The sequence below is a fragment of the Morus notabilis genome, unplaced genomic scaffold (assembly GCF_000414095.1).
Source record: "Morus notabilis unplaced genomic scaffold, ASM41409v2 Scaffold1421, whole genome shotgun sequence".
Taxonomy (NCBI): Eukaryota; Viridiplantae; Streptophyta; class Magnoliopsida; order Rosales; family Moraceae; genus Morus; species Morus notabilis.
This window is the reverse complement of record NW_010363533.1, coordinates 47,973-71,872: the sequence shown is the minus strand read 5'-3', so window position 1 is coordinate 71,872 and position 23,900 is coordinate 47,973. Positions and strand designations below refer to the sequence as shown.

Sequence of the window (23,900 nt, the reverse complement as noted above, 5' to 3'; positions counted from 1 at the left end):
CTCTATTGATTCGTCCTTTGTTTGGGGGATATGTACCCCATTTTAACATATATATAATATATTATATATATATATTTACATATACACACAAAATTAAACTAAATCTATAACGTAAAGCGACCAGTTCCTTAAGCAAATTATATAATATGCATATTAGTTAATTAAGCCATTTATGGCGAGCGGGTCCGGGATATATACTTCATATGTATTTTAAGTATCATAACTATAAAGAGCAAAAAAGGGAATAGTGAAAGTGTTAGGAATAAGTCGAATTGGTTATATATACTGAGGGATAATCTAGCATAATTAGAGGAATATTGCAAAAGTTGAAATGAAAAAAGGCTACAATATTGAACATGGCTATGGTTAGCTTAGCTGGTTATTTAGTTAATAACACTATTTTTGATGATGATGCTAATTATGCCCATCAAAAAGAACGAATAGAAGGCAATTAGAATAAAATGAGCATAGATTTTTGAAGAAGAAGAAGAATAAAAAGAACATAGAAGCATCAATTCCTTTTATATTAACTTTAACAATGTCTTAAATACAACTCAAAATCTCTCTTTAAAATAATTTAACAATAAAACTCAACGCAATTTTTTTTAAAAAAAAAAAAAAGAAGAGAGACATACCGCGTAAGACAAGCATCAAACAAATAATAGTGGCTTAAGAATGTATCTAATTAATTAATTATAAGCTTCTCAATTATTGCTGATAGATAATTTTGGTTACATGGAGATCATCATCTTCTCTTCAAGAAGGATCTTAGCTTGCAATTTTATTTAATTTGGTGATCCGTAAGTGAGAGATGCATGCACTTGTCCAGATGCATGGACTTGTCTAATGTTTATTGGCTAGATCATAGTTGCATGCATTGAGTCGTTGAGTAGATAGATCGATCGAGCCCTCAAGTGAAAATGGAAAAGGAAAAAATTTCAGGAGGAAAAACACAAATTATTTTCATTTGGGACATTGCAATATTTGTTTATTATAAAGAGACATTTACATATGGACTCTATATTTGAGTTTATTTAGATACTATATCATTTATTTTGAAACTAATCAATATAAAAAAATAATAATCTTATACCGATTAATAGTCAATTTTAAACCATTTAAAAGATAAAAATGTCTTTTAAAAATAAAAAATTGAAAAATACAAAAAAATCTCAAGTCACACATCTTAACTTTTTTCTCATAACAATTTTTTATGTTTTCTTTTTTTTTTTCTAAAAAATAAAAACTTTTATTTTTTTTTCCTTTGAGGGCATTGTTGTATATTACTCACAATTAAGCATTGATTGAACAAGCATATGAGTTTATTACACTTTTTATCCATCATGTTATTTATCAAGAGGCTCACAATAACTTGATAACTTTCTGAAAAAATCCAAACTACAAAACTTATATAAATTTTTGAACTTCAAGAAAAAATTATATATTTTTTCCACATGCATGATTGTTTTATTAGGACGTTGCCAATGAGAAAACATCGGGAAAAAAATAGATCGATCAAAACTGCTATTACCTTTCGTTTTTTGTCCCCTTCATTTGGTGCCATATGCACTACCACACCTTGAAGCTTTTTCATGATCTAGGACGCTAATTATTGTCATTGTTTATTGAGAAAGAATAAGAAAGAAAATTGTGTTTTTCAAGTATAAAATTGATAGAGAATTAAAACAATATATAAATTTTCATGCATTAATTAAAGTGCATGGATTTTTATTATATTTAGCTTTTTTTTCCCAATCAAACAAAATTCATTGATGTATTTTTCTAATCATATATAATTAATCCACCCCTGAAATTAGGTTTAGTTGACACTAGTACTTGCAAAGGTACACTGTTGCTCTTTCTAAAAAAAAATCATGGTTATATGAAGAAAATAAAATCCTGATATTAATATTTTGCTAAAATTTTTGGATAATCAACTTCCATGTTTTTGAAGAACTGTTTTATTTATACTTGACAAACTTCTTGGTTTTCGGTTCCAATGTGCTATCTTTTTTTTTTATGTATGACAAAATAGTTTTTTTTTTTTTCTCGCAATTAATTGTGACTAAACCGAATAACAAAATTTGCGAAACTAGAAAATGTCGATGGTGGATTTTGTGATTGTAAAAGCAGGAAAAATTCAATATTTTCGATACTACAAGATAAGGTGAATTTTTATATTTTGATTAAACACATGGAAGGGTGTTGTTATCGTCCCAATAAAAGAAAAATTGTTTTTTTTTCCTCTGGATCAACAAATTATAGGAAGGTGGAATGATCACTCCCTCTCAGAGGATTGGGCTTGTAGGATGTAGGCCCATAGATAGTACCAATCCATGGGCCCAATCGTCAAAGACAAAAGCCCACATTTTTTCTTTCTTAGTCTTTTTTCTTTTTCTTGCGGGTGCCTTTGGTTGTAGAAATAGTAATGGAATGAAATTAGAATGTACTGGAAATTGGAATCATAAATTGATTATTTTGTTTAATTGGAGCTATGAAATTAATACCCGAATGAGAATTATGTTGTTCGGTTGACAACAAAATAGAATAAAAATAAACTGTATTTTGACAAAAATACCCTTGATTAATTTAATTACTGGAAAAAACTTTTTATTTGAAGGATAATAATTTAAAAACTATATTTCAATTGTAAAAAAAATAATATTTGATATTTTTATGTAATAATAAATTATTATAAACTCAAATATGATAACTTTTGGCATTTACCATGATATGTTCCCTGAAAAATATAACTTTAACCTCAACGCGGTAATTTGGTGGTCTTGGGAAGCTCAATTTTAGTTATAAAATAAATAAATTCTCAGCACGAGAAGATAACGATACGGAATAACGGGTGATGTAATATTCCGTTTTCTTTATCAATCTCAATTCCCAAAGACAATTCGATCACGTTACGCTTGTGTGTGTCTGTTCATACAATTCAATCATTCATTAAAAAAAAAAAAAATCCTCATTTCAATGTTATTTATATGAACGACAAACGTTTATTTTACAAAACAAAGACGATTGTGCCTTTTAGACGGGAAAAATGTAGATGAACAACAGGTTGTGAAATAATCTCTTTAATCGAAACATTTCACATATTCAGAAACAAAAGAAAAAACCAATAGTAAAATTCTTCAGATATTTATTCGGAGGTTGTTTTTGTACCATATACAATGAAATTTACACTGATGTCATCAGAAAGAGACCATCTTCATGGTCAAGGCCCAAGGGGTTGTAAGCAAATCCGGCCATCTCTTTGACCTGCAAAAAGCCACCCAATTAGCAAAAGTCTTTTTTATATCTATATACGTATATATATATATATATATATATATTAAATTTTTATCAAGTCACATCATCAAATATAAATGATTCATATATTTAATGGGTAACCATCATAAAAACTAACCATTGAAAACTCGTTCTAATTCTATGTCAAGATAATGATAGGCTCTAGTTTTCCACACACTCAACAATCATTCCTCCCCATTTCCATCATGATCATAGTAGCGAAAGAGGTGAGATGTGTCAATGTGAAGGGGCAAACTTACCAAACAAGGGCACAGATCTCAACAATGATCGCGAGTATTGTTAAAATCTTGCTATGTATCTGCAAGATGAGAGGAAAATGTGAAGCAGAAAGTATTTTTACCATAGCATACCATAATTGAAAAACCTATGGATCTGCAGTGTTAACTCAAGTTCTTTCCATTTTGTTATAGAATTAAGACTGAATACTAACCCAAAAGGCACAGATGAGTGCTAGAACAACACATCCAAGATAAATAGCCGTTGCATAAACTCGGGCGGAGTCAAACATCATTCTCATTTGTTTCCCAGCGCCAATAAGGAAGGTTGTGCTGCCAAAGAGCAATTAAAGTTTTAGTATCTAATTCCCAAGGGAACAAAAGGGAAGGAAAATGATAGACACAATAGGAGGAAAGGTTTTAATTCTTGTGTAACACAAATACATGCGATCATATGGCAACCTATTCCTGTGTCTCGTAATAGTAGCGGACATCAGCCCACCCACTGAACAAAAGCTATTGAACATGCAAAGATCTTTCATTTATGGGAGATATTCTAAATACATAAGATCATGGTGATCTAAACCATGGAAATAAGAAGAAATAAGCTGCAGACCCACCTTCCAACTGCCAAAACATTGCCAAAGGTGAATAACAAGGCGAATTTGATTGGTTTTGCGAAGACAATCATCGACTGCGAAGGAAGTGAAAGAAAGTTATAAGGCTGCAACTGCATCAACAATCCATTTTAACATCACCTTTCTAAGCCTGAAAACTATAAAATGATGAATGCAAATCTATCTTAACTCTCCCAAGAAAAGTAACATATAATTACTCCTTTCTCTTGATCTTCAGTAGGACTAATTATTTCTTTGGCAATAAAAAAAAAAAAAGCCACAATTTTGTTATCAGAAGACTATAAAATAACTCTAGAAGCTCTAAACCAAAAACACTCCATGATCAAATGCTCTATGTAAGAATAATTTAACCGGGCTATTTATAGGGAAATAAACAAAATTTTCATACTCAATGGTATGTGGATTTTGTATAAACTTTGTTGTTTTTCTTGATTAGTTACTCAGAAATTGCAATTTGCATAAGATTGTAAACTCTAAATTTTGGATTAAAACAAAATTGAACATATATATAAAAAAAGTTACCCAATTGCTTGAATAAGTAAAATAGAAGTGCTCAGGAACTCATACCAGGAACATACAAACCAATCCAGCGAGCAAACACGCAGTGAATGCATAAATTCTCTGATCAAGTCAATACCCAGAAAACCAAAAAGCATTCTGAGGCCAAAACTAGAGAAAACCCCACCAAGCCAGTAATTGAAAAAAAAAATGAAAAATAAAAATCCGGGGATTAAATTTTTTTGCATCTCAAACTCAAAAGGTACCTGAGTTTGAGAAAGAGAGAAAAAGTTGTCGGATTCATCGTCCAATAAAGCGTCGCCTCCGCCCTCGTCGTCGTCGTCTCCTGACATAGATTGTTTTAGCTTTGCCCACATTGTTTGTAAAGCTTTCTTTACTCTTCAATGGCGTCCTAGAGGAAAGACGCACAATTATTAAACCACGAAAATACAAATACAAAAAAAAATGTGAATTTTTAAGAATCTTCTCAATAGTTCATTGAATTCCAATTTCCAAATCAAACAGAGAACAGCGAGCTCACCAGGTTTCGGCAATGGCGAAGAACTTAGCTAGCTCTTTCTGATTCAACGACGACGGAGCCGAAGTGTTTGGACCAGAAGGCGGAGGAACCGGAGTCGACGGAGAAAAAGAAACTTGGGGAGGAGATGGGGCGTCCGAGAAGAGTCTGCCATTGGAACCGAGAAGGAGGTCTCGGAAAGCTTAGTATAATATTTTTTATCATATTAATTCACTTTTTAATCCAATACTAATTATCCACCTTTTATTGGATATTACGTGTACATTTTCTCATATATAAATACACACATATATATAACATCCTATATAGTGTGAGAATTACAATTACTTGAAATCTTAAAACAGTCAAATATCAGAAATCGTTTTAAAGTGGAATGAACCTGGGAAGTAGTTACTTGTGATCTAAGATATTAACGTATTTAAGGATAACAACCTCTGTTTAAAAAACTAAACTAAAGCAGCACAATCTGTTTCCTTTAGTTTAATTTTTCTTTTGTTGGTTTGGCTTTTTTTAAATAAAAAAAATAAAATTAATTTGTATTTATCAACAGTTTGGCTAAAAGATGAAACATCAAATTCTTAAATGTCCAAATTTCTATAATGTACAACGAAAAAGAATTAAAAAACAGCTATATGTTGCGACAAGATCACCCAGTAACTTTCGAAAATAGTAGTTCGTTAAATACTACGTTGTTTTTTTTTTCCTCATGAACATTCAAAAAAAAAAAAAAAACAATTTTGTATGCACGCACGTACGTATCCTCCCCTTTCATTAATCCACGATTAACGTACTAATCAATTCTTCTTATTCCCCCCATTAATTGGTCATCAATATCACAAATTAAATTAAGCCACAAAACATGACACCAACGCCGCCGCCAACACTCCAACTCCGACCGCCATTTCCCTCCGTGAACCGCCCGAAGCTATAATCCTCTGCGTCGGCGCTTCGGCATCGGCGGTGTCCTTGGGTTTCGGAGGAGAGCTCACCGGCGCGTCGGTAACCGGTGCATCGCTCTCCGGCCCATCGGCGAAGGGAGCATCTGAAATCGGGGCCTCCACCGGCACTTCAATCACAACCTCCGAAGGTGCCGGAGCGCCGGATTTCCTCGACGGGACAGGAGCCACTGGCTTGGCCGGTGCAGCAGCGGGGGACTTCTTCGGTGCTGGTACAGGAGCGGCAGAGGGCTTCGGAGGCGGGGTGCCGACGGGGGTGGATTCGATGCCGGGGACTTGGACCGGGGCGGTTATCTGAAGCACCGAGATGTTGAACGGATGCGCCGCCACAGACTCGACCAGCTTGGAATTTAGGGCTCCGCCCTTGGCGGAGGAGCCGAAGGCGATTTCGCCCTCGTTTACGAGCGAAACGTTGATGAAACCCCGCTGGTCGGCCGCGCCCGCGCCGGCCAAGAGCGTGGTTAGGGCTGAGGTCTTGTTGGAGATTCCAAGCTTGGTCAACTTCTCAACGTCGTAGTAATCTAGAATGACATGAACGCTCAAGATCTTCTTGACGACGTCAAGCGGCTTACCGGATAAACTGGAGGCCGCGGCATTGTCGACGACGAGGACGGTGATGGTCTGGCGGCGGTTGATCTCGTCGGCGAGCTTCGTCTGCGAGAGAAAGCCGTTAAAAGTTGCGAATTCGGGGTGTTGGGACAAGATTTTTGTGATGTTGAAGGCTGAGGAAAAGGATAAAAGGAGCAAAAGAAGAGATAGGAATAGGAGAGGAGAGGCTTTAGGGTTCTTCATTATTAGGGCTATTTATTAATTTTAATGGTAATTTATTTGCAAAAGCCTGTTTGTGGAAAATGGGTTTTGATTGGATTTTATATATAAATAATTATAGGAGATGTTAAGAACAGTGCTATGTGAGAGAGACTAGTTCAAATTGTGGAAGTTAGGGTTGAAGGGTTGGGAGTGAATTTCTCTATTGTTGTGCTAATTATAAGAAATGAGTTAAAAGAATATTGGATATGGTGAAAAAATGTTGAATTTGATCACGTAATTTGGAGGATTATATGGATCTATTTGGTTTGGTCAGAATGCATTATTCGGTAGCTTTACTAATTATAGTCTTATAGAGGCCTTAATGTTGTATAGTTTTACCAATTTCAAGATTAATTAACTGAAATATTCAGTTTGAGTTTAGTTAAGTTGTTAAAAAAATGGCAAGTATGATGGTTTTGGGATGATAAAACGTAACCGAAATTTTGTTTTTTTTTTCTTTTTTTTTTTTTAGTTTTGCATTATGTTTTAAAACCTAATAACCTGTTTGTTTCTCGGATTTGACCTACATTTTAAACGTTTTTGTTACATTTTTTTCGATACAAAATTTTGAATTTCTATTTATATTTTCTTTTAAACTTATAAACTAAACCGGCAGTAAATAGAATGTTCGTTAGTGATGGTGATGATCGATATACTGAAAGAATGTACAGGTCCAACGGAAATTCAGTAACCAAGAGAGGACCAAACCTCTTGTACTTTTGGTGCGTGATTATGAGTTATAAGCTTATAATGAACAATAATGACTATAAACTCTTTAGTTAACTTTGCATCAAAATATCTCCTCATACGAGTGTATTAATAGGTGATAATATAAACTTTGGCTAATTGTACTTTTGCCATCACCACTACTTATATAAGTCTTATGCTATTATTACAGCGTAAGAAAAAGTATATTCATAATATATTTATATATATATATATATATATATATAGACACACACTAATAGTTATACAAATTGTTAAAAAAGGAGAGAAAGAAGAAAGAAAGAAAAAAAGAAATAAAGACAACAACGAAAAAACGGTGTCAAGCGTTTATACAATTAGAGACTTTCGGCCGAAACTTACTCAACTTTAGTTATATGGTATAGATATACATATATGCTTTTGTTACATGTTTTAGTGGAAATTAGAGATAAAAATATCGTATTGGTTATTGAGAATGTAATAGTGATAATTTGTTGGAAAAAGTAGTATCTGTTGTCGACGGACATCAATATTCCGCAGCCATTCGTCTCTGTTGCGGTACGCCTCTACATGTATTAGTAAGTTTGTTTATGTGATAGTCCATTGTTATGCAATGGCAATAATGAATATGTGATGGTGAATATTATGTGTCTTGATGATTTTTTATTTGATTTTATGATTGTTATGTATAATGGTGATGAAAGGATATATGCGTTGATGATGATTTGTTTTTTGTTTGATTTTATTGATGATAATATAGTTTTATACACTGGTGATGAGAAAAATAAATTAAAATGTCGTCGTTAAATATGTTTACTTTCTGCGAAGACACTCGGCAACGATTTGGTTCACTGCAAAGGTTTTTAGCGACGATATTTGGATAATTTCTTTTTGGATAAATTGTTTGCCAGCTCGCTTATTCCCATTTGCCAGCTTTGTTGCCAAACAGAAGCAAGTTCAATCGACTTATAATAAGTTATGACTACAAAACATATATGATTGATGAAGTGTATTGTTTGCTAAATAGGAGCAAGTTAAATTGACTTATAATAAGTTACATGATTGATGAAGTGTAAATTATTATCGTGAAGAAAAATATTTAGGACCTAATCAATGCTAAACATTATCACTAATAAAAAGTGAGTACCCCTCATAAGTTTCATATTGCGGGATCCGTTGGTGAAACCTCTAGCTGCCAATAAGTTATCACTTGTCTAGCTATTTTCGGTATAATTACAATATCTAGCAACAAAAAAAGGAAAAAATAAATAAATTACAATATCCTTATATCCTAGTTTCGTACCTTCTTATTACCATACCAAAATTAAGAAACAAGTCAATATGACCAAAGTTAACTTAACAACCATGCACGTACATTGAGTTGAATATGAAATCATTCATGATCAATCTACACGCTCATCATCACACCAAAATGCAAATTTAGCAAATCCCATCCGTTATGCTCTCTCCACCATAAATTGCACCTTAATAATTTGTTTTATCAAATCACCCCCTCCAATAATCTTCCCCTAATCAACATTTTTTTCCCCAAAATAAGGGGGAGAAAAAACTAAAATATGACTCTCAAACCCACTTCTCCCCTTCTCCTCCTCGTAGCCACCGTCGTCCTCCTCTCTGCCGCCTCAGCCGCCTCCACTTCCGCCCCCTTCAACATCACAAGGCTCCTCGGCCATTTCCCTGAATTCGGCGCCTTCAACGACCTCCTCACCCGAACAAAACTCTCCGAAATCATCAACCACCGCCAGACCATAACCGTCCTCGCTCTCAACAACGACGCCATCTCAACTTCCCTCGCCGGAAAACCCCTCGACGTCATCAAAGACATTCTTAGCGTCCACATTGTCCTCGACTTCTTCGGCCTCCCTAAGCTCCGCTACATCGTCAAGGACCACCGGAGCGGCTCCGTCTTCGCCACGCTCTTCCAGGCCACCGGCAAGGCAAAAGACTGCCAGGGATTCGTCAACGTCTCCGTCTCCGACAACGGCCAGAATATCGCCTTCGGCTCGGCCGTTGAGGGCTCCCCGCTCGTTGCGAAGGTCGTTGGCTCCGTCGCGGTTCGGCCGCACAACATTTCCGTCCTTCATGTGAGCTCGCCGATTGTCCCGCACGGGGTCGACCCGAACCCTAGTCCTCCATCGCCGCCTGCGCCGGCGGAGGATCCGGGACCGGTGTCAGATGACGAGGAGGCTGATGGGCCGGCGGATGATTCTCCGGAGGCTGATGCCCTGGAGGCTGATGTGAAGGCACCGAGTGATGCTCCGGTGAGCTATTCTCCGGATCCGGAAGTTCCCGATGCCGGTGTAGCGGTGGAAATTCCGGAATCTGAGAAGTCTGGTTCTGGGAGCGCTCTGGTGGGCTCTGTCGTTGGTGTTGGAGTGATCATCGGTTTATTCTCGCTTTTTTGATTGCTTAATAAGGAAAAAGAATGAGAATGCATTATGTTATTGTATATAAGCATTGCCAGTGCATTATGCTATTATAGATAAGCATTACCGTATTTTCTGCTTTATTTCATGAGTGAGAAAAAATATTAGCATTTTTTTTACTGCTTTTCTACCTCAAAATCAAAGGATTACCATGTTTTTTTACCCAAAAAAAAAAAGGGAAAAGATTATTACCATTTCGGTCGCATTTGGGGGCCTAAAGCAAACACTTTTTAACTGAAAAATGAGACAAATATCACTTAAATACATGTCTGAATTTTTAATTCTTACTTTTAATTAATATATTTTTAATTCAATAATTATATTAATCAAATATGTACTCTAAAAGAAAGTTGAGTAATTTTCTATACTTTTTCAGCAAAAAAAATGTGCATTAATCTTGCGCAGGAATCACAACAACACAAGGCACAAAACATGCGCTTAATAAACAACTTAATTACAGTTCTAGCAAAATAAAAAGCAAATTAGTAACAGAAGAGGAAGAGAAAAGAAAAACAACCACTTACATACCAAAATTAAGGCGATAAATTCGATATTTTGGGCAATGGCAGTACCCTAACAAATAATCCTCAAGAACCATCAAGATGGAAGCCTAATCACATTGTACTTAGCTTTTGGTGGTTTGGTAAATGCAAGGTCTCAAGTTTTAAGTTCCATGTGAAGACTATATATTACTAACTCAATGTTTATTGATCCTTGATAAAAAAATTAATTTATTAAGCTTTTCACGTTTGTCTCTAATAATTACGACTAAATGCAAGTATTTATTAAGTATGCAGACACTAATAGTCACGTCCTATGTAAGTAATCACGAGTGGTCACTCCTCCACATAAAACATAAAACAAAAACAAAAACAAAACAAAACAAAACCACTGATCTTTAAGAACCAACTTGTTAAGAAGAGAAAGGCCTAATCACCTATGTCGCAATTCAAGTTACCTACATTAATCCGGATGGAACACTTTCCTATTTTGCAGCTCCCATTACTCTCATGTCTGCAAAGATGTAATGAACTAATGGTGATAAGTTGATAACACGTAACAAGTAACTAAAACCTGCATCAAACAATACTCGAGAAGATATTGACTCCCATTTCAAAAAATAAAAAATAATTGAGTCCCCAAGGAATGGACGATACAATTGCTCGGCTACAATGATATCAAACACACTAAAAAAGTGTCAATAATCCACAGCTTTGAAGTTTGAATTATCCTGCAATTGGACTTCACCGAGTTTGCTTCAAGGAGCAATACAAAAGGACTTGATTTGCTACAACCATCACCACCAAAATTCACTTGTATGCATCGATTCATCATACATGCCTGCGTTAAATGCATGTCTACTGCTTTACATGCCTTGAAATTAGAAACAGAGAAATGTCAAAAACTAGATCAGAGAAATCTATGGTGAAGATTTTAATGTCGAGGCAACCGGATTAAACTCAATATCAGCCCAATGCCACAAAAAGATTTATGTGATAATCCTAACACTGCACCGCAAGTTGCAAGTGCCCATCAATTAATCTTGCCAATGATATCATCAATGACTTGATTCATGTCCAGATCCTTCATCGGCTTGAATGGTCGCTTCAATTCCTACAAAACAAAATCCACAAATACATTAACTCGCCGAAAAGCTGAAAAGCTGCTCAATGTAACAGCAACATAAAATATCTACCGAAAAATTAAATAAAGCCACAATTTCCATGAAAATAGAAGAGCAAAAAAGACTGCTTGTAATCTAAGGAACAACAACGAAATGATCGTTCCACAGTGACAATGGATCCAAAATCCTTGAAATAACTGTTGTACATATTTATTCGAGATGAAAATTGGATAAGCCAGACACACCAGTAAGCATGACAAACTATCAGACCAAGATTAGGACTACAACCAGCGTATAGAAAGAATGTTATGTAGTCAAAGTTTCTATTATTCTGATATGGAAAGCAACCAAATGCTAAATTAACAGTTCGATGCATGATTGCTTCCAAACTGGGGTGGTAGCAATAATACTTTTTCACAAACATAATCATATGATTGATTAGTTGAGGTTAGTCTTGATACCAATAGGTGCTGCTTCAAAAAAATAAAAAATAAAAATAAACGATACTACTCGGGGAGTACATTTCATACGTTTCATAGTTCCTTCATGCGTTTTCCAACAGATTTTTGCTGCCATGCAAATCTTGAAATATAGTTCATTTACGCAGAATGTAATCCTACTCGGAGTGTAAGAGATACCTTGAAAACTTAAATCTAAGTGAGGAAAACGAAATAAATGACATCATAAGAATACATGTGGTCGTAAGGAAGTATTGAAATGCAAAGTAATTGCTTAAAGTGACATTAGACAATTCATAAAGATACAAGACTAAGGAAAACTTACCAAAAGACTGATGAAAGTCTCCCCACCTTTCTCCCGGATCTCAAAGCAGCCCCTCCTTGGCTGTTGGCGAAAAAAAAACAAAAAACAAAAAAAAAAACAAATTAATTAGCAATCATATAATTTATTCATTTTAAGCGCTTAATTGGTGCTTATTACATCAAAATACGCATTATTTATTGTAATATGTACATATATATATATGGACCACTGGGCAAAATCTTTTCAAGCAAAATACAATTTAAAAGTACCATTTTAGCCTTTATAAAATTGGAGGTTTAAAACAATGCGTAGGCATTCAATAACAAAATTATACAGAATAATAAAAGCATTCTGCTTTCTCTTTGTGTTTTAGTGTTTTCTCATCATTTTACAAGTATTCATTAAAAACTGTTCTGTTTTCAGCCCCAAGAGGAAGAGGACAACTTTATAAACCAACAGGCTCGTGAGAAACTACGAAGAAATATCCATGGAAAAGAAATAAAACAACTTGCCGCCCAGGGAATAGAATCTCCAAATTACCAAACAGTTCACCTGATGCAATATCAAGTTGAAAAAAGAATCAACAACAACAACAAGCCTTAATCCCAACTTAATTGAAGTCGACTATATGGATTTCATTTTTCTACGCAACTCTATTCGAAATTAGGCTTTCCTAAAAGCCTAGATCTAAAATGTCTTTCCTAACTATTTCAGTCCACGTAATTCTTAGTCTACCCCACCCCCCGCGCCCCCCCCCCCCCCCCCCCCCCCCCTAGTATTAGGTATAAGAATGCCCTCTCAAGCACGAACTAGTGCTTTTAACGGTCTACGTTGGACATACCTGTACCACCTCAAACGGCCTTCGCGCACCTTATCTCTATTGGTGCTTAGTGTTGGACTTTCGGGCGGCGGGCATGCCCGATGCCCGAAAATTTTCGGGCACAGCGGGCAGGCCCCTCTCGCCGCCCGAAAATGTTTTTCTTCGGGCACGGGCTCGAGGAGCCCGAAAATGGTAAGCCCCCCGACAGCCCGCCGCCGTGGAGAAGCCTTCCCCCGCCGTTCGCCGGATTTTTTTTTAATTTTCCGGCAAATACCCGAACTGCCCAAATTTTTGCCCGAATTACCCGAATTTTTTGTGACCGTTGCCCAAATTTTCGTGACCGTTGCCTGAATTTCGACCCGTGCCCAAAAAATGCCCGATTTTTTTTTACCGTTAGCCCGAAAATGCCCGAATTTTGAAAAAAAACGGTCTTTTGCCCGAACCCGAACCCGAATTTTGCCCGAATTTTTGAACCAAACGGTCGGATTTTTATCCGTTGCCCGAACTGCCCGAATTTTGCCCGACCTACCCGAAAATTTTATAGCCGTTGGACCCGAATTTTTTAGGGAAAATTTTTTTTTTTCAACCTAAAAATTTTCCTATAAATACTCCTCTCCCCCCAACCATTTTTCTCACCCCAAAACTCTCATTCTCTCTCAATTTCTCTTAATCTCTCTCAATTTCTCTTAATCTCTCTCAAATCTCACTTAAATCTCTCTCGAATCTCGATCTCTCTTAAGCTCTCTCAAAGCGCTCTCAATCTCTCTTATTTTTCATAATGGCTTCTTCTAGTCACGGTGGTGGTGGTGATATTCCTATTGATGCCCAATTCAACATCAAAAAAGGGCAATTTCTTAATGTTTTTCAATCGCAAGAATCGCAAACTATGGAAAGAGATGCTGATCAAACTGCAAATCCGACCCATGGTGGACGTACTAGAGGTCGGGGACGCAATGTTGGTGGCACAAGTGGCCGTGGAGGAGAGGCAAACGGTAGTGCTAGTGCAAGTGTTGCAAGTTCTAAGAAGAAATGCAAGCGCACCTCAGAAGTTTGAGAGCACTTCAACACATTCGAGGACGTCGCCAATAACGGTAACATTAAATACGTAGCTCAATGTAAATATTGTGGTGAGAAATTACAAGGTAACACTATTCACGGCACTACACACTTAAGAAGGCACTTTGAAAAGTGTCTTCAAAAGTAAGGAGGCGGAGATCAACTCCGCCAAACACAATTATCGTTTGACTGCCAAACCGGCGGTCTAAGCACGTGAAAATACGATCCGCAAGTTGATCGTATAGAAATGACACGATTAATAGTCACATTAGATCAACCACTAAGTTTTCCTGAACAAAAAAATTGACAACGTTATATTAAAATTGTACATAATCCTAATGCACAATTTTTTTCTAGAACTACTCTTAGGAAAGATGCATTAAAATTATATAAACAAGAAAATGAAACATTAATCAACCTTTTACACTCTACTAGTGATTGCGTTGCGTTAACGGCGGATATTTAATCCGCCGTTGTCAACAAGGATTATTTAACTGTAACCGGACATTATTATAAAGGTTTTGATTTGGATAAGAGAATCTTAAGTTTCAAATGTGTTATAGGATCACATACTGCCAATTTAATATATAACACAATTTTATCTGTTATTGATGAATATAGTTTAAGAGATAGAATAATGGCCCTAACATTAGATAATGCAACTGCAAATACTAAAGCGATAGAACTTTTTGAAAATAATTTAAGTTTATTTAGTAATAATGATATTTTCCACCAACGTTGTGCATGTCATATAATTAATTTAATAGTAAAGTCCGGTTTAAAATCAATGTCAGGTCATATTAAAAGAATTAGAGATAACATTGCTTGGATTCAAGATAGTAATCAAAGAATACAAGATTGGTTTAGATTTCTACAAGCATGTAATCAAAATCTTAGAGCATTAGCCTTAGATATGCCCATAAGATGGAACTCCACTTACATAATGCTTGAACAATGCATCCCCTATAAAGATACTATAACAAATTATGTTAGTGCAAAATTAAGAACAGGATTTATAGATGAAACTGATTGGCAAATTGCCGAATTTTTGTATAACTTTTTAAGTAGATTTCATGAAGTTACCTTAAAGCTTAGTGAAACTTATTACCCAACTTCACCATTAGCATTAGGAGAACTTTTAAGAATGTCTATTTTATTTAGTGAATTTAGAACACATGAGGTTTTAGGAGTTCCTATTGCCTCTATAAAAAAAAAATTTAAAAAATTTTATCTAAATTACCCATGTTGTATGATTTCGGTGTTATTTTTTACTCTAGATTAAAATTAGAAGGTTTAAAAAGTGGATTAGATAACTTAGGTGAATTTTTAACTATAGACACTACTGATCAGTTTCCTATTATAAAGGAAAAAATATATTCTCTATATATCTCTTACGAAAGTAGGTTTGGAAACACACCTCGTGTTGAACAACTGCAACAACGAGACGACAATCCGCATTCATTCTTGAATGTTTTCAGGTTGTCTACGAAGAAGGAGAAGAAGACGACGACGAGGAGTCAAGGTCAAGAAGAATCTGGGAGTGAAAGTGGATCTTCATCAAGAGGTGGCGGCGGATTCAACGAGTTAATGGCGTACCTGAGTGATGGCTCATTCAGTACAACCGGCCGAATACTTGAAGAACGGAGAAACGCATTGCAGCAGGATATTGTTGAAGCTTTGGTGTGCATCAAGGATTGGGACCGTTCCGACCAACGCTTACATGATACAATCTCACCGGCAAACCAAGAATGGATCGACGAATTTAATAGATTAACTTTTAATTTTCAAGATGATCATTCTGCTTCATCTTGATAATTTCTTTGTAAATATTTATTTACTTTATAATTTCTAATTTGTATAGTGTTTATTGTAATTTGTAATCTTGTATAGACTTTATAAGTTCATCAAATTTGTAATTCGTCCCACAATGATTGCACTCTTTTTTCCTTACTAAGTTTTTATCCCAATTGAATTTTTCTTGGTAAGATTTTTAATGAGGCAATCATGAATTACAAATTTAAAAATCAATGAAGAAGTAATTTTTTTTATATAGTTCGTTCATGTCGTGTGTTCATTTCATATTTCAAATTGTAATATACACAATTACACATTGTAATTATACAAATACTTATTTCAACAACATAAAAATATAATATAAAAAAAAAAAAAATTTCGGGTAGCCGATCGGGCATCGGACAACCCGACCAGGCACGGGCAGGCTTCCTCTGCCTGAAACCCGTCCATAGGAATTTTTGGGTCGGGTCGGGCAACCTGAATTTTCGGGCAGATCGGGTTCGGTCATCGGGCAAAAATTCAGACTTTTCGGTGGTCACGGGCGGCCCGTCCAAAGTTTCAGCACTGTTGGTGCTACACCTACTCTACTACGAATAACTTCATTCCTTATGCGATCCATTTCGTATGGCCACTCATCCATCTTAACATACGCATTTCTACCACACTCATCTTAGATATATGTTGTCTCTTAATGGCCCAACATTCACTACCATATAACATAGCTGGGTAGATTGCAGTCCTATACAACTTTCCTTTTAACTTAATAGGCATCTTGCCATCACATAAAACTCCCGTAACATTCTTCTACTTAACCCACCCTGCCTTAATCTTATGTTGAATATCTTCTTTTATATCTCCTTCGTATTGCATTATAGACCCAAGGTACCTAAACTTCTTAGAAGCCCCAATCTCGACACCATCTAAAAAAATTTCATCACTCTAATTACTTGAGTTACTAAACCTACAATACATGTATTCAATTTTTGTCCTACTTAACTTAAATCCCTTCGTCTCAAAAGTCTGTCTCCACAATTCTAATTTACGGTTAACTCCTTCCTTATGTTCATCAATTAAAACTATATCGTCCGCAAAAAGCATACATCAAGGAATTCTATCTTGGATTTCTCTCATCAGCTCATCCATCACAATGGTGAAAAGATAAAGACTATGAGCAGATCCTTGATGAAGGCCGATCCGAATAGAAAACTCTGTCATGTAGCCTTCAGCAGTTCTCACACTCGTGACTACCCCATCGTACATCTCCTTAATTACCTTAATATACCTCACATGCACTCATCTCTTTTCTAGCACCCGCCATAACACTTCCATCGGTACCCTATCATATGCCTTTTCTAAATCTATAAAGACCATATGTAGGTCCGTCTTGCCTTCTTTGTACATTTCCATTAGCATCCTAAGAAGAAAAATGGCTTTTGTGGATTATCTGTCTAGCATGAAGCCAAATTGGTTATCTAAAATGGTAGTTGTGGCCCTTAATCTCCTTTCAATAACTCTCTCCCAAAGTTTTATAGTGTGGCTTATTAACTTTATGCCCCTATAATTATTACAATTTAACACATCTCCTTTATTCTTAAAGATGGGGACAAGAATACTTTTCATCCATGCATCAGGCATACGCTTCTTCTTTAATATCTCATTAAAAAGCTTAGCGAGCCACACAATTCCAACATCTCCTAACGCCATCCAAACCTCTATTGAAATATCATCTGGCCCACATGCCTTCCCTTTTTTCATTTTTCATAGTGCAGTTTTAACTTCCAAGACTCTAATTCCTCTTGTATACATCACATTAGGTTCTTTTTATGATCTAAGATCGTCAAACTCTATCGCATGATCATCATTATAAAGCTTCTCAAAATTACTCCTCCACCTTTCCCTAATGTTTTTATCTTTTGTCAGAACCTGATCCGTATCATCCTTAACACACCTCACTTGATTTAAGTCCCGACACTTCATTTCTCTTGTCCTAGCTAGCTTATATATATCCTTCTCTCCTTCTCTAGTCCCAAGTTTCATATATACCTCATCTAAGTAAAACGAGCCTTATTAACTGCTCGCTTAGCTTCTTTCTTCGCTTCTTTGTACTTATTAAAAGTTTCAACATCCTTACACGTTGGTAAATCTCTATATAAATCCCTCTTGATCCTAATAGCCTTTTGAACTTCCTCACTCCACCACCAGGTTTCTTTCTCTGGGGGGCCTTTACCTCTAGATTCCCCTAGTACCTCATTTGCCACTTTTCTAATGCAACTGGTCATGACATCCCACATAGTATTTGCATCACTAATATATGACCAAGTAGCCTCCTCTAACAACTTCTCTTTAAAGGGCAATTGCTTTATTCCCTTCAAATGCCACCAACGAGTTCATGGGAGGTGGTTTATCTTAGTCCTTCTATAGCAATGCTTAATGCTCACATCTAAGATCACTAACCTATGTTGGGTGGCTAGTACTTCTCCAGGAATTACTTTACAATCCTTACATAGAGAACGTTCTCTATACCTTATGAGCAAATAATCTATCTGGCTCAAGTTCCTCCCATTCTTAAAAGTGATCAAGTGAGAACCTCTTTTATTGAAAAATGTGTTTGTTATGATAAAATCATGTCCCAACGCAAATTCCAAAATAGATTTTCTTTCTTCGTTTCGAGCTCCAAAACCAAAACCACCGTGGATCCTTTCGAAGTTTTCCCTATCCTCCAATGAAAATGCTATCCTCATTGCCTATATAACACACTAAGTCATCCATGTCTTCCCAAAACTTGACTTTAGTTTCCACATCCAATCCTATTTGTGGAGCATAAGCACTAATTACATAGATGAACTTATTTCCTAGTACCAATTTGAGCATAATAATTCTATCCCCTATTCGCTTAATCTCAACTACGTCATCCTTCACAGTTTTGTCCACTTGTGATTCCTTTCTCACCCTGTATACCATAATTTATGTCCTAAATTTCCAATCTCCTTTACTTTCTCTCCTGTCCACTTCATTTTCTGTAAGCATAAAATGTTAATTCTTCTTCTTACCATAATATTTACTAACTCCATAGATCTACTAGTTAAAGAACCTACGGTTCTCTTTAACAAAATAGAAACTGCAATATGACAGCTCTAAAGATAAAGCAAAGAGATAAACCTGCAAGAAATGTATTTGTTCTAGGCAACAACTTTATAAAAATACTATAGGCAAAGATGAAATAGCTCCCCTGTAGCATCGTAATATTTGAATAGTTGACCAACTTAATTTTAGATGCATGCTATTATGCTTAGTTAAATCACCTCACTCTGGAATTTAAAAGTCAAATATGTTAAGTAAGGTCACATCACAAGATTAGATAATCCTTTATATTTTTCTCATCCGTTATTGTTTCCCCAAACGACTTCCCCACATTTAAAAATACTAACCAAACTGAAGGCCGAGCCCACTATTATCCATTCTATTTTGCAGGTAACGTGACAGCATTACATATAATTCATATACATATCAGACAAGGAAAAAGAATTCCATCCAAAGGCCGGAGAGACCGGGCTTTGGAATCTATAGACTAAACAGAGTACAATTTTTTTAGAATGTATTAAAAAGGTCGGTATTAATATTTTATGAGATAACTGATAAGTACTAATTTTTTAGATCATACAATAAGAAGACAAGTAGACAACAAACACATATAACCAAAGTGAAAGGGAGTGGTAGCAACAAAAAGTTTTATAAAATTTCAGATGAATTAGTTTTAGCTAATAATTGCGCGTATCCTTTATATTTTCTCATCCGTTATTGTTTCCCCAAACGACCTCCCCACATTTAATAATACTAACCAAACTGAAGGCCAACCCCGCTATTATCCATTCTATTTTGCAGGTAGCGTGACAGCATTACATATAACTCATATACATATCAGACAAGGAAAAAGAATTCCATCCAAAGGCCGGAGAGACCGGGCTTTGGAATCTATAAACTAAACAGAGTACAATTTTCTTAGAAATTGTATTAAAAAAGTCGGTATTAATATTTTATGAGATAACTGATAAGTACTAATATTTTAGATCATACAATAAGAAGACGAGTAGACAACAAACACATATAACCAAAGTGAAAGGGAGTGGTTGCAACAAAAAGTTTTATACAATTTCAGATGAATTAGTTTTTAGATAATAATTGCGCTTATCATCAAATTCTCAGACTACGCATGTATGAAAATGAGGTATTACTATGTCAAACAAATCCAAGCTTATCTGTTATCTAGTTAGTACTGGCTGTGATTTCTGTTGCATTGGCTTTTCAAATGCAACAGGCTCTTTCACAGTCTCAACCTTGAATAACTTAAAGCTGAAATATACCTAAGTTTATCTCATGATCGCGATAATTTTACCAGAAGATTACAAAATAGTTCTAATCCCATTTGATTTTGAAGTCAAAGTTAACACTATATCAAGATGTACATGTATGTACCTTGTCAGGATTGACCTCAACGGTGATGCCAGGAACATCCTTTTCCAAACCCTCTTTCACCTGCAAAGCCCTGGTCTTGAAGGAATTGCACTGTTTGCTGCAGAAAGTAAAAAAATTAGCTAGAAAGAATACATATAATGGAAGAAACTAGGAAAATAAAATACCAGAATTTTGGGAATAGCACTGACAACCATATGTGCAACGGGTATATATATCATAACCCTGCGAATCTTTCCTGTTTTTCAGCTTTCAGGGCAGAGATTCAACACATCAAAGTAGACCCAGTAATAAAGTGAATCCAGCCAAGAAATTAACCCACAAGCTATAAATTATTAACTACATGACATCAGGAAGAACAGAAAAGGTTGCTAACAAAAATCCACATTGGAATACAGCTTCAGGTAATAATCATAACTGTTTATCCTGTTCTTCCAGGAAAAAAAAAAAGGAACAAAAAAAAAAAAAACCACTCAAGATATGGTTTACTTTCGCCCAAGAACAATCTAGAACTCCACCTCTGCAGGAGCCACGACTCCTCTGAAGCAAACAACAAGCGCACAATCACAGAATTGATATGTGTTAACTTGAAACAAACTTCTTTTACCTTTATATTACTATATATAATATCTCTTAAAACACCTTATTATCAAGAAAGCAAGTCAGAGTGTTAAGATCCTGCACCTAAAGAAAAATCAACTAAAACAAATAAAAGACAGGTCTTGATGGTCAACTGTACTGCCTTTATTTAGTGGAACGGAACATAATAACTCCATACGGCAACAGAAGTTGCATTTTGAAAAAAAAAAAAAAAAAAAAACGAAAAAAATAAGAGCTAAATAAGCATTTATTCAACACAGTGATCAAGCCTTTTATAAATTACTCCCGAAATAAAAAGATACATAAATATTTTTCTTTGCCCTGCCCTAAATCTTCACAACTTATTTCTTCTCCAAAACTCAGAGGAAAAATAAAGTCTTGACAATCAAAACTCTAGAGGAAAAATAGAGTCTTGACAATCAAAGTCTGGAAATGGGAAAAAAAAAAAAATGAAGAAACCCGAAAATGGGGGAAAATGAGTATCTTTAACCTAATCTTATTGAATACTTGTCTAAATTTTCCTTACTATTAAGGACACCAAGAAATAAAGAAATAAAGTTTCAAGACATCATTTTTATTGTACTTTCCTTCATAATATCCGCAAACCAGCCAAACAATGACATAAAAACCTCTAAAAGGGAATATATTATATATTTTATCAAAATGAAGAACATTTCTACACTTCCTAGGGAACCAAACAGGGAAAAGAAAATCGAAAGAGTTACCAGTGTTCAATGACAACAGTCTTCTTCTTCTCCCCATCGACAACCACATTCTTCTTCGTCTCGCCATCGACAACCCCCAAAGCTTCCTCCTTTACCCCATTTTTAGCCGCTGCGTTTTCCTCGGACTCCACTTTTAGCTTCTTCTCCTTCTTCTCGGCTCCGTCCGCCTTCTTCTTTCCTCTCTTCTCGGGCTTAGGCGACTCGCGAACTGAGTTAGCCGAGTTCGACTCAGCAGCTCGCCGAGTCGAGCTCCGAGTCACCCTAGCCGGTGCGGCTACGGCCTCCGCTTGGTCCGCTTTCCTTTTCCTCGGCGCCATGGCAGTATCTCAGCAGAGCTTTCTCGCGTTTCTTCTCCGACAAGCAAGAACAAACCCTCTCTCTCTCTCCTTCACTCTCGCTCTTTCTCTCTCCTCTCTTTCTCTCTCTATAACAGGGAAGGGACACTGGGGGTCTGGGACTGCAAAGATATTTCCTATTTCCCGCGTTTTTATTGGGGGGTAATTTTGAACGGACGGTCGAGATTAGTTTTGGGGTTTGAGGGAAGATCGGAGGGACATGGACAACGTAACTGTGAGGGGGAAGGTTTGGGGTTCGTACACCGTGTCCACACATTGTGGCATGTCTGGCTGCAGACTGGAGGTCTAGTGGATCAAAGCACCTTTTTGGATAATAACAAATATTTTTAAAAGTCCATGAAATTTTTATTATTTATTTTTATTTATAATTTTTTAATTAAATAATTATACTAATACAATAGTATTTATTAAGAGTAAGAGATAAATGTCTAGATTTATACACTCTTAAAAATAAATTCTTTATTTTTTTATAATAATGGGCACATATATGCTAATTTCGTAAATGTATTTGAACCCATGATTTAAGTCTGTTATAATATTTCCCTTTTATAAAGAATTTGAATTCAAAAGTTTCTCACAATGGTTCTTTCACAAAGCTCTCGCCAATGAATCATAGGCCTGTTCACTTCACCGATTTGAGTTTGAAATTTGAGTTTTGTTACAGTAAAAAGCTTTCAGAAACAGTCACATCTAACTTTTTTGTTACAGTAAAAACTCTCACATAAAGTCACATCTTAACCCGAATTTAAAACTCGAATCAGTGAACTAAACGGGCTCATAATCATTAACTTAAATGTGAGAATCAAACACACTCGTAGTCCCTCGACTTTGAGTAAAATAACATTTTGACTCCTGAACTCTTTAATTTTAGCATATTAGTCTCTGAATTTTAACTTTTTGAAAATGTTGTTGTATTCAAATTTTAAGGACTAACAATCCTATTAACTTTTTTTCTGAGTTAATCCTTTCGAATTCTTATGACAGGAACTCTTATTTTATCCTACTGGTATGAACTATTCTTTTAACTATTGGATTAGTTTTCAAAGGTCTAATTTATGAGTATAAGCAATGAGTAGTGTTAGAAACACCAATTTAAATATTAATTTTTGTGTACCAACTGATGTAGTATGTGAGTTGTCATATTTTTATTGATAATTACAATCTCTTATCATTAATTTATGTGACATTATTTTAAACACACATTAATATAAGAATGATAACTCATATGTCATATTAGTTAGTATATAAAAGTTGGGATTTGAGTTGGTGTCACTAATATTATTCATAAGCAATTATGCGTCGCAAGTCATAAATTTTTAATATGAACACGTATAGATCTGATTATTAAAAAACTAATTCAATTATTAAAAATAACAATTCTAACTAATATGGTAAAATAACAGTTCTTATTGTACGAGTTTTAATTCATTTTTAGTTTTTACTGTGCGAGTTTTAATCCATTTTTAATTTTCGAGCTATTGTTCAAATTTTGTTTTAGCAATTGGTTTTTTAACATCGTATTGGACATCTGATTGTTTAAATCTCAATATAAAAAACGGAAATAATAG

At 35.4% G+C, this 23,900-nt stretch overlaps 4 protein-coding genes across 4 annotated transcripts; 1 reads left to right on the top strand and 3 right to left on the bottom strand.

Annotated features, from left to right (window-relative positions):
* Positions 1-3,200: 3,200 nt before the first annotated feature.
* LOC21387926 (vesicle transport protein SFT2B) lies at positions 3,201-5,046 on the bottom strand. Its single transcript, XM_024169751.1, has 6 exons — positions 4,936-5,046; positions 4,739-4,792; positions 4,154-4,227; positions 3,749-3,866; positions 3,558-3,616; positions 3,201-3,267 (listed from the first exon to the last, which is right to left on the bottom strand). The coding sequence occupies exons 1-6, from the start codon at positions 5,044-5,046 to the stop codon at positions 3,201-3,203; spliced, it is 483 nt and encodes a 160-aa protein (XP_024025519.1).
* Positions 5,047-5,972: 926 nt separating this feature from the next.
* On the bottom strand, positions 5,973-6,984 carry LOC21387925 (fasciclin-like arabinogalactan protein 14). The gene has a single exon (XM_010104549.2). The coding sequence runs from the start codon at positions 6,953-6,955 to the stop codon at positions 6,053-6,055; it is 903 nt and encodes a 300-aa protein (XP_010102851.1). The 5' UTR covers positions 6,956-6,984; the 3' UTR covers positions 5,973-6,052.
* Positions 6,985-9,255: 2,271 nt separating this feature from the next.
* On the top strand, positions 9,256-10,104 carry LOC21387924 (fasciclin-like arabinogalactan protein 14). Its single transcript, XM_010104548.1, has one exon. The coding sequence runs from the start codon at positions 9,256-9,258 to the stop codon at positions 10,102-10,104; it is 849 nt and encodes a 282-aa protein (XP_010102850.1).
* Positions 10,105-11,321: 1,217 nt separating this feature from the next.
* Positions 11,322-22,555, bottom strand: LOC21387923 (selenoprotein H). The gene is made up of 4 exons (XM_024169765.1): positions 21,977-22,555; positions 20,655-20,751; positions 12,533-12,592; positions 11,322-11,739 (listed from the first exon to the last, which is right to left on the bottom strand). Exons 1-4 carry the CDS (start codon positions 22,291-22,293, stop codon positions 11,659-11,661), a joined length of 555 nt encoding a protein of 184 aa, XP_024025533.1. The 5' UTR covers positions 22,294-22,555; the 3' UTR covers positions 11,322-11,658.
* Positions 22,556-23,900: the final 1,345 nt, after the last annotated feature.